The sequence below is a fragment of the Diadema antillarum genome, unplaced genomic scaffold (genome assembly GCF_040938485.1).
Source record: "Diadema antillarum isolate AM-2024a unplaced genomic scaffold, OU_Dant_1.0 scf00000017, whole genome shotgun sequence".
Taxonomy (NCBI): domain Eukaryota; kingdom Metazoa; phylum Echinodermata; class Echinoidea; order Diadematoida; family Diadematidae; genus Diadema; species Diadema antillarum.
This window is the reverse complement of record NW_027270906.1, coordinates 5635034-5647277: the sequence shown is the minus strand read 5'-3', so window position 1 is coordinate 5647277 and position 12244 is coordinate 5635034. Positions and strand designations below refer to the sequence as shown.

Here is a 12244-nt window from a genome sequence, read left to right as displayed (position 1 = left end):
GTCATGTATAACAATTTGATTTGAATTATGTAGAATATAATTCTGAAATGAGAATTGCTTTTACTGTTCTTTTATTTCTACGCAATGTTACAGATTATCATTGGGATATTTCAAAATACGTAAGTACGTACATTGTAATTTCTATCATGCTATATAGACGTGGAAACAGAGGGGGTATATTTAGCCTAAAAAATACGAAAAAGGTGATTCCATTGTAAAAGAAGACTGTGTTAAACCTCATTTCGATTGAACACAATGGACTATACTTCATTTGACATTGTGTTCACTGAAAGTCCTTGACGGAAAGTGGGCAAATGTTATGAGTTTATATTTAAACTTGAACGAGTATACCTTAAAATTTTTGGATGTTTCTGTAGGATATCAATCGCTTTTGTCGTTTGCTTTCCATTCGATGTGATGAAATATCGTTTTATTCCACAGCACTAAATTACGTGCAGAATCACAGTCTCAACAGCGAAAACAACAACAACAACAGAACAAAACTAGAAAATGACAAGATGAAAAACAATACAAAACAAAACAAGTCCGTTGAACGCGATTGTTTCTGACTTTTGGTCTACTGCACATACTTAATTCACTATACATTCTTTGTCAAAGAATATTATGCCCGCATAACACAAGCTATTGCTAATCACCCGCCAGCGATACTTAAATTAACAATGACGTCATTAGACTGGGGAATTCCGCAATCGGTCATTCTTACGTAAGAGTTATGACTCATGCAGACGAGTCTCAACAGGTGAAATCTGTTTGTCGGTTCATGGTCAGGGTCTCTCTTTTAATAGTCGATAATGCTGCGCAAAACCAGACTAATATTTTTGTGTTACCATTTCATGACTATGTTTTGCGTATTTCTTTTCCCTTGGAGGTTCTTTAGCTACAGTATACATAGCTTCGACGGTTGTATATATAGCGAATATATACGCCATATGGTCAGCGAATGTTCATTTTCTTGATTAACGGTTCTCTAAGTTGTATTTGTGACAAAATTAATATTGACATCGTAATATGTTACTTATTTATCAATATTCTTCATTTCAACATTTCTACTATTCAATGTGTAAATAGTTTGTACTAACTTTTTTTTTTTGTTAAAAAGCCTTTAAGTGTGTATAATACCGAAAGACTAAATGTGTTTATTTTTTCTCCTTGCGTAGCTGTATACATTATGCGTGTATGGACGATTAAGAGAGTAAAATTCAATCGTGTTCCTCTAAAGGCAAGAATGTACTCATATTCGTCATTTAGTCATTTCATTTTGTTTAAATCTATGTACTAGTGTGCGACTTCTGTTGTTGTTGTTGTTTTGTTTATTCAAAATGCTGAACTTTAACGAAACCGAAAAAAAAATTAAATTTGTGCAACACATTCTTAAACAAAATTAACAAATAAACGACATGATAGTCGCGATACGTTACAACTTAAATATCATAATGTAACGTCTGATATGCTTACGTCTCGAAACATGATTGCATGTTAATGACCGTGTGGTTTGAGGATTTTTTTTTTTTTTGAGAGAGAGAGAGAGAGAGAGAGAAGACAACAAGAGAGGGAGAGAGAAAATTGTACAAGATACAAGTACCACCTTGTTATGCATGAGAGAAAACACTACGATGTCAAAATGTTGTTGTGAAATATCTTTTTGCTCATCAAGTTCAACTATACATAACACGATATTAAAAGATACATTTTTTTTTGTAAACTATTGAAGCTAGGTGCGACTTGTAATTAGAGTGAAACAAAAGAAAGAAATTGTATCATGAACATGGGAAATATCAAAACGTCGATTACATCAATCACTCATTTTTGTTCTGGTAATTTTTTCCCGCGTATTCTTTCACGAATATATTTGAAAGACTTCGAGTTGTTTGAACCCCTATTCGTTATATTAAGAAATAGATAAGTTATTGATCACACCATGCATATAAACCTCATTGGGTCAATGTACGATGTCGTGACCATGATAAAGAACCCACATGTCACAGTCGCATCTATGAGCACTCTTTCATGCGTCATCCACCATGATGGAACTCCACTGCTCAGTGGGTACTCGATCGTTATCTTGCGAAAATCGTGTGTACACATTTAAACATGAATATACCTTCAATGATATCACATTTCCGTATTATCGGGTAAACATACGACTCCGCAATTATTGTTCAAAACACTATCTGTTACTTCACACTTGTAAACACTATATACAAGTTTGTGTTTCAACATGTTTGCTTTTCCAACATTGTGTAGAAAACTGACTTAAATCTCTTTCACAATTTAGTACGATAAAATGATGAACGTGATGAACTAACGAAATGATGAAATGACAAAATGATTACACGATGAAATGATGAATGATGAAACGATGAAATGATGAAACGATGAAATGATGAAACGATGAAATGATGAAATGATGAAATGATGAAATGATGAAACGATGAAATGATGAAACGATGAAATGATGAAACGATGAAATAATAGATGAAACGATGAAATGATGAAACGATAAAACGATGAAACGACGAAAAAAGGAATATTGCTATCCTAATCCATTCTCACCTTTGATGTCATTTATTCACACCATGAGATTACGTCATGCAAATTCATATAAAATCTTGCATCATATATAAACGTGCACAGCCCCATCACACCATAAACTCCACATAAACCCTCAAGTTCATGCGATGTCAACTCATGAATATTCATACATTTTGCATCATCTTGGAACTTCACTGCTTCACGACTTATGATCCTACGTCGTGTTTACACATTTACACGAATACCGGTAATGATATGAAATTTTCTGTATGTATTATCGTGCAAGCAAACGACTCTACAACCTAACTTCGCAATAACCATAGAAATCATTTCAAGAGGCTCGCTCTCCACAGCTCCACAAGTCTCACCTGAGCGTGCTTAATCTTACAATCATACATTATTGATACGCATTTGCATACATTAATATTCATATGCTAGGTCATCTTGTTGGAGCTCCGCTGCTCCATAATTCGCTTTTGGTGATGACTTATCCTTATCCTACGAATTTGCATAGCTATATTCATATCAACCTTTCGTATCATCGCTCAAGATCATACGACTCCACAACATACACTCAACACCAGCCATACAATCAATTGGAAAAAAAGAGACCCCTTCACAGCTCCATAGCTCCAGAGCTCCACAGCTCCACAGCCCCTTAGCCCAAACATAATTTGTATATTTACATATTCATGAATAAAGCATATCAGTATTCATATATTAGTCGTCTTGGAGCTCCACTACTCCACAATTCACTGTAGATGATGCTTAATCCTTCATACGTTACCGGTATATGCATTCGCATTTACTTTGTATCAACCTTTCGTATCATCGTGCCAGAAAAAACAAACAAACAAACAAACACACACAAAAAAAATAGCAAAAAAAAAAAAACAAAAACAAAAAAAACTAGACTCCACAATATGCACTCCACACTGTAAGCCATACAATCCGTTGCAAAAAAAAAGGTAAGTCTCCACAGCTCCACAGTAGTATGAAATGTACTTAAGCCCACTTGCGTTACTGTCACGCCCATTCACAAGCTAAACGTATCTGTGTCATACATTTAATCTTTACATATGATGCTGATTTAATTTACCCTTTCATATCATCGTGTAAAATCATACGACTCCACAACAAAGTTACATTCCACACCAGGCATACCATCAGTTGCAAAGAGTCACTCTCCACACCTCCACAGCTCCACAGCTCCATAGCTCCACAGCTTATACATAATTCATGTGTATTTACATAAATACATAATCATACATATTCATTGTTAAGCTCATTAATATTCATACGTTAGGTCATCTTGAAGCTCCACAGCTCCACAATTTATTATTGATAATGTTCATTTCTTCGCACCTTACTGTTATACGCATTTGCATAATTATATTCGCATCAACTGTATACGTGCAAAAAATCATAGACTCCGCAACATACACTCCACACTAGCCATGTTGCAAGAGAGTCACTCCCGCTCCACAACTCCACAACTCCATAGCTCCACCGCGTACGCATAGTTTATACAATGTTAACATAATTGCATAATCATACATATTCATAAATTAAGCTCACTAATATGATATGCTAGGTCATAGAGCTCCACTGCTCCACAATTCATTATTGCTATTGCCACACCCATTCACAGACTATTATATCTCACACTCATACATAATGCATGTACATTTACATAAATACATATTCATACATATTCATCATCATTACTATTCATGAGCTCATTAATATTCATTAGCTGTGGAGCTCCACCGCTCCACAGCTCCACTGCTCCACGAGGTGCGAACGGGTACATGTATATACTACTCATTCACTTGTTCCAATTAATACAGTTCAACACTGAATCCTAAACAGCACGAGTTTCACCTCTATCGGGCAATCCTCGAACTTGATATTTATATTTATTAAATGAATAATAAGTATTTCGTATTTGCATCATACTATCTTTTCTGGTTGTCAAGTACATGATTGTATAAATCACATTTTTATTTGCAGATGTCTTCGCTCGTCAACGAGAGTGCAGACAAACTGATTCTCAACATTGAAGCCATGCAGAAGAAGAACGGATTCATTGACTGCCACCGGTAAGACCACACTTTTATAAATTCAAACCGTCTCTGCAATTCAATCTGTGATGTAAATACAACGTATTCGTGTCAGGTCTTGCAGATCAACTAAATACGATTTCATTATTTCTTCCCAGGCACAATGGAAAGCTGTCTTAAAAAAGCTCAAGTACAATATGTTAAGCTTCTTTTTTCAATTTCAAAAGGAAGATTTGCTTTGCCTTTGATTTTGCGTAGATTTATGAATTTTGAAGTACAAGTTTTAACTGCACGATATTGTTCGGTATAAAGGCCTACCTGATCTACGTTTTTGGAACATGGTAGCCGCAAGGTGTCCATACATGCAAATAATTATAAATGTCATATTTTCGAACTTATCGGACCAAGTAGTTCCATGTTATGGTAAAATACGTTTGATAAGAAAAATGTGAAGTGAAAAAGTATTGTGATACCACTGACAGTGTATTACTTGACATGATATGTTTTGTGAGCGCAAAATTTCATTTGCTGAGAGCCCAACGAGCCGTCGCCACCGCAAACGTATTAGTTTGTTCATTTCGGAGAAGACATTGCAATGGTAACCTTGTTTAACGATATCAAATTTCCTCTCACAAGGTGGCATGGCAAACGTGTTAATATTTTCTCTTCTTTTTAAAAGACTTTTTGGTGCCTTTCTTATGGATACCATCGGAAGCTGTGCTTTCGGGCTCAACATCGACTCCCAGGCGAACCCAGACGATCCGTTCGTTGCTCACGTAAAACGCGCCTTCAGCGGCAGCATTCGGCCTTTTTTTTTATTCATGCAAGGTACGTTTTGAAACGCCACCAACAAAGGTCATCTTCCTCCTATATTGATATAGATCGATCCGACCAAGATAGATCCGACCAGGCAGCTTACTAGTACATATACATCCGCCATATACTGCGGTGTCCAATGCGCGCATGCGTGTGGAGAATGTAGCCTTTTGCAAAGACAGCTGTAATTTTGAGGACACGCATACAGCAAGCTGCAGTGGACTCGCACACACAGTACGCGAGGTCGCTCCGATCCGATCGCTGTGTGCGTGCGAGTCCATTGCGAGCTGCTTTAGCAAAAGGCTTGATAGAATGTGGCGATCACCTAATGGCGGATTGTACGTGTCGGATCGGTCAGATAACTGTGAAATAAGAATTTATGAAAATCTGAGAGTTAACGGATTCAATATTCTCAATATTTCCCAACTTCTGAGGGATGATGCATACTTAAAGGCATAATTTACCATTTGCATCTGAAACAAAAACCCAGCATTAGTTCTGTAAAATAGTTCTAAAATGTGAGTTAGGGATAGAAACTACCACTGTAAAAATCTGAATCCTTACAATCGATGTTAAACATTGTTAAATACACAAAATGTGAACAATAGTTATAATAAGAATACTCCCAGACTAAAGGGCCGTTCACACTGGAGCGGTTTTGCGGCAGCGGCAGCGGCAGCGGCGTGCCGCAAAAATCCCTCGCGTGTTGTTCATGTACAACCGTTCACACTGGAGCGGTAGCGGTGACTTTTCAGAGCGGCAACCGCAAGCGGTTTTCTCGAATCGCTCCGCTGAGCGATTTTTCTAGTCTGCCGCACAGAACTCTTCTTCTGTGGTCTGCCGCTGCGGCGAGGTTGCTATTGACCAATCATAATAGAGTACAGTTCGTGACGTTATTATAGTGGGTGGGGTCATAAACTTTAGCTTGAAAAAGAGTCTCGCGAAGGTGCAACACGTCGGTGGAAGAGCGGAACGAAGACGTCCAGAAAAGACAACTTTTGTAGTACAATAAACTCAATTATGTTCACAAAAACACTCCTGAGGAAAATATCGAATTGGAGACCATTGGTGATGAAATCGGGCTAAATGGTAAGTTGCTCATTTGGTTTTCTCAAGGTTTTGCCATTTGTTTTGACCCTTGACAGCGGTCACTCTCTTGCAGAGGCTACATTGCAGATTGTAACTTACCACGTATTTTGCCATAGACGCAGACTCGCCAGCGAAAGAAAGCAGTCTATCAATATCACAGTCCCGTATACGCCTATCTATGTCTGATATAGTATTCTGCCAACGTGGTACTGAAGCCTTGAAGTCTAGAGTAGATCTAGAACTACTAGACCTAGGTCCAGTACGAGTAGGAGCACTCCTACTATCCGACTAGTCCCACACCTACTAATGACCAGTAATGTATGGGGTCCATAGATGGGAAGGGCTTCTCATATGATAAATGGACCACAATATGGTGGATTGTATATACTGGTACTAGTAGGCAGGAGGTAGGGCCTGGCCCTAACATTCATATCCTCATTTTTTTTTTAAAGTTACGTAGGCAGGCGTATACAACATATTCAACGTTACAATATGCTTCTTAACTGTTAGTAGACTAGACACTCTAACATGAGATATATTTGATATCATAGAGTATTTTGGATTATTTCTAATAAAATCAGAATAATGTAGGCCCTGCCTAGAGGGAATTTTTTTTTTTAAAATTAGAAAGTAATTCATAAGTAAAAATTTGGCATTAATTAGAGCTAATACAGGGAAAAATGGTCAATAAACTGCAAATAAATTCAAATAAAAACAACAACTGAAACACCTAGCCTCTAGACCTGATACAGTTATTGTTAACGTTAGACATAGTTCTGGACTCTTAGTCTAAAGTTTCTAGACCTAACGTGCATTAGTGTCTAGGCCCTTTAGGTATGTTCTGGGTATTGACTCTGCCTCTATACAGGCCTAGATCTAGGTCACGTACTACGTAGGTGTTTTTGTGCTGCCATACTGCCACCGCACTGGTATAAATGCATATACATAACCACAACTTTGTCCATTGGCATTGGCATGATAAAGACAATCTACTTGAATTTACTTGCATTCAGTCTCGCATCATCAGACAGGCAGTGAAGTAGGACTGATTTGTCTTGTTAGAAAGTGACTCAAATCCTCTCATGAGTCTCAGGCTGAGTCTGACCAAGTTAAGGGTAATGTTTTAAAATCACTTTAACTGTAACTGTACTGTAGCTGGTAAGCATACGTGTGCATTATCGTGTCTTGCCTTTCCAAAGATGCCCACATTTCCCACAATCAATAGACTTGGACAGTTTCTTCAATGTGGTATGGTAAGGGTACCAGCTATCGGCAGGGTACATCGACACCCTGCGTATCATGGCTGTTTGCGTATAGAACAAAAAGGTATGCATGGGATTAAGTGCCATTTTATAGCTATGAAAACAGTAACAAAGAAATGAAAATCAAGCCAACAAAACAAACTAAACACATTTCAATTACACATCCACACAGTAACAACGCATGACTATGAAATTCACATGTATTACCTATGGAGGGAAGGGGTGCAGATCGTGAGGTACCCTTTTTCAGCCACGCAAAGAAAATGCATCGCATACACTAAAATTGCATAATTTTACAACAGAGATTTGGAATCAACAGAACGGTCACAAGATTTGAAACTGCAGTATTTACAGCTTATTTGAGGAAAAACTTTGGTGAATTTGTTTTATACTTTTGGAATAAACGAGCTGCAAATTCATAGGGTGCCGATAGGTGGTACCCTCATTCATACAATTTAAATGCCAGTGATGCAGTGGTTGGTTAATTGCTGACCCTTGACATATTGTATCAAGGGTTGAAGCAGCCATTCTTCTGGGAGGCTGTGCCAGTCCTTTGTGTTCCTCAGTAGGAAAGATGACCCTCTGTATTGTGTTCTGCAGGTAATTCAGTACGTTAATTCATGTTGGTAGCAGTACCAAATGTATATTTTCATGAATAGTTTCATTGATAGAAGCACTTGGCATTTTAGTAGCACTTACACTGTGCTGCAAAATGAGCAATTTAAGAGCAAAAATCAGATATCAAAAGTTCAGGCAATCAATTCCTGCATGTGGTGTTGGTTATGGGAGTGAAGGGCTAAGGTGCTTTTTAAAAGAGACCTGTTTATATTATATTTTCTTTGTGCTGAGTAAAAAGTTCCCCCTATTCATGTAAGGAAATAACGTTATAATGCATTGTACATGTATAAAACATCATTTGTATAACACCTCACTTGTATGAACATTATTTACCCTCAGGTAAACAGTGATTGAATCTGCTTCCCTCCTATTCAGTGAATGCGGAAAGACCATGCAAAGGAGGCTGCATCCCTGACCAGGCTTTGATGCAAGCTCACTCATTGACTGGAAAGCTGTGAGTTTCAGCTTTCAGGATTTACTGAAAGTGCATTATTCAAAAGATTGACATTCTAGGTACATTTATACCATAACCATTGTTCAGAACTTGACCTTACTCCTGTGGGAGGAAAAAACAACAACTTTATTTGGGAAGTGATGCTACATGTATTGTACTGTACCTGATAATTCTAATGACAACACAGGTACATTATTTTGTATGTCACCTAGAACTAAAGAGCGAACTTATTAAGAGTAAAATTTCTGTGAAGGCACATCTTTTAATCTTTACCCTGCCCCTTCATTCAAGGAAATGTACATGTATGTAGATTCTTCTCTTTCTTTATAATGTATATGGCAACATCCCATACATTTGACAGGTCTGACAATATGCAGCATGGACCAATCAATCATTTTAATAGTATATATTATAGTGTGCCATAGGTGCCTAGGTCTAGTAATTGGCCCATACCAATTTAATCAGTTTCGGAGGACACAAAAATGCAAGTTAAATATAACTTTGAATGTAAAATTGTCTGTCACTTTTATTTTATTTATTTATTTTTTTTTATTATTATTTTTTTTTTTTGGGGGGGGGGTTAGTCAAAAAAAAATTGACTGAAGACAAAGTTAGAGGTACACTTCTTTGCAAAGATAGTTCTGGTTTGTAATTAAGCTACACATGGGGAAAAACAAACAAACAAACAAACAAACAAACAAACAAATAGCACCATGAAGGCCAGAATTGTGTGAATTGTTCTGTTGTGATCTGTAGCTTTCTTACAGGCCTGTACTACCTCCCCATTCCCTTCTGAAACAATTTTGCCCCCTGTTTCCAGATATCATGTTTGATTCCTATTGTTGAAGAAGAAATCAAAGAAATTGTTGATAACCTAAATATTAAGAAAAGTATAGGTAATGATGGTATTTCGGCTTTTCTTCTGAAGAATATAATAAATGAAATAATTTCTCCACTCACTTATATTTTCAATCAATCTTTATCTAGTGGCAAAGTCCCAGATAATATGAAAATCGCTCGAGTTGTTCCCATATACAAAAAGGGTCCAAAAGAATTTGTGAGCAATTATCGCCCGATATCTCTCTTAACCTCAGTCTCAAAAATTCTTGAAAGGCTTGTTTATAAACGAACTCTTAGATTTCTTGTTAATTGCAATATTCTTTCTAATTTCCAATTTGGATTCAGAAAACAGCATAGCACAACTCACGCATTATTAGCCTTCATTGATAAAGTAGCTCATGCTTTAGATGATGCTTCCCACACCATCGGTGTTTTTCTCGATTTTTCGAAGGCTTTTGATACCATTGACCATCAAATTTTGCATTATAAGTTAAGCCATTACGGTATCCGTGGGAGGGCTTTAGAGTGGTTTAAAGACTATCTCACAAACAGAAAACAATTTGTTTACATAAATGGCTATAAGTCAGGTATGACGTCAACTTCTTGCGGTGTCCCCCAGGGTTCTCTTCTTGGCCCACTTTTATTCATCCTGTACATCAACGATCTCCAAAATTCGTCACAGATTCTTTCTTTTATTTGTTTCGCTGATGATACAAATTTATTTCTATCTCACCGCAATCCCAATACCCTCGTAAGTATAATGAATAATGAATTGAAATCTGTTCAGTCCTGGATTTACGCTAACAAGTTATCATTAAATGTTGATAAAACACATTATATGTTATTTAGCAATTCTTTGCAAGTTATTCCTGATGATGTTAAGATTAATGATATCAACCTAACCCGAGTAGATAGTACAAAGTTTTTAGGACTTTACATCGATAGTGACCTTTCCTGGAAAACTCACTTTAATTTTTTAAGCAAAATTTTGTCACGAAATACAGGAATCCTAAACAAACTGAAACATTTTTTGCCCAACCATATCTTGCAGATTGTATATTCAACCATGATTTCCCCATATCTTAATTATGGAATTCTTGCGTGGGGTAACGCATCTAAATACTTACTGGATTCACTTTTTCTTCTTCAAAAGCGAGCGATCAGAATTATTAACCATGCTGGGTATTTATCTCACACTAACGCCTTATTTCAGAAAAATAAGATTTTAAAACTGATAGATTTGTTTGGTTATAATTTAGGTATTTTTATGTATAAACTTTCCTCAAAAGATCTTCCTGGTGTCTTTTTACAGATGTTCATAAGAAACAATTCTGTCCACCACTATCCAACTCGCCAGAGTGACGCTTATCACCTTCCACGAACTCGAACAGTTTTCGCTAAAAACACAATTATGTATACAGGTCCTAAATATTGGAATGATCTCCCAACAGAGGTTAAAAGCTGCTTGTCATTATCATCCTTTAAGCGTAAACTCAGACAGCATGTATTGAATAGCTACAACACACAAGTGCACTAAAATTCCTTTTTATTATGCTGATGGCTGCTCTGTTATACTACTCGGTTGTTGCCATGTGAACAGACTCATGCATATACATTTTAGTTGCATGCTCTCTCAAATTCCTTCCCATCGGTGTTTTTCCTTCCACTTCTAGTAAGACCATGGTCGTGTCGCATAGTTTCCCCTCCTTTCTTTCTTTCCTTTCTTTTATGCATCATTGCAGCTGGCTGGTATATCACATATAGGAATTGCAATTGATTCATGTTCTCCATTTTTTAAATCTTTCCCCGTGTCTATGGAAGCCGGAATGTTTAAACCCTAATAGTACTTAAGTATTCACGTCATTATCACTCCCATGTCTAAATTGCTATGAGAGCAACTGCTATAGTGTGCAGCATGTGGTTACTTGTTCTCATTTTATCACACACATAAATGCATGTGAGAAGAATCTTCTGAGCCCCGAGTAATAGTCATTCTCTTTTGTTTATCATTACTTTTGGTCTTAATTGTACCCGTGCTCCTCATCCTGTTCCCCTTACTAGGCTTTTGTTGGGACCTACACTCAACAAGCTTTGCTTTTTAGTAGGTTCCATCGTATTTCTCTTCGCATCTTTTACTTTGATTGAAAATGACACATCGACCGTTATGTATTACTTTTGTATTCCTATTTCTTCATGTATATATCCAAGCTGGACATTCTGTATTATATTTTGTTATATACCATGTATTTTCCATCGAGAAATACGAAAATAAATTGAAATTGAAATTGATTCACTCCTGCATGTGCATAGTAAATCTGCAGCTTTAAAGAATGACCTTCTGATCTTGGTCACTCTTGCTCCCAGTTTGCTGGAGTTGCTAGTAAATGTATGATACAAAATTACTGGAAATATCATGTGTATAAAGGCATAAGAAAATAGTGCACATCAATATGTCTTAAAAATTTTTACACTGTTTCCATATATGCCTGCCTTTTTTGTTCTTCCAGGAAGGACTGTTTTAACTACTCATATGTGGTCGACACAGAACA

At 36.8% G+C, this 12244-nt stretch overlaps 1 protein-coding gene across 1 annotated transcript in view; it reads left to right on the top strand.

Annotated features, from left to right (window-relative positions):
- Window positions 1–12244, top strand: part of LOC139725969 (cytochrome P450 3A24-like) — a 64544-nt gene that overhangs the window by 41534 nt on the left and 10766 nt on the right. Inside the window, exons 6-7 of the mRNA XM_071637055.1 lie at window positions 4567–4655; window positions 5296–5444. Coding sequence (XP_071493156.1) covers window positions 4567–4655; window positions 5296–5444 — 238 coding nt within the window. The remainder of the gene's footprint in view (window positions 1–4566; window positions 4656–5295; window positions 5445–12244) is intronic.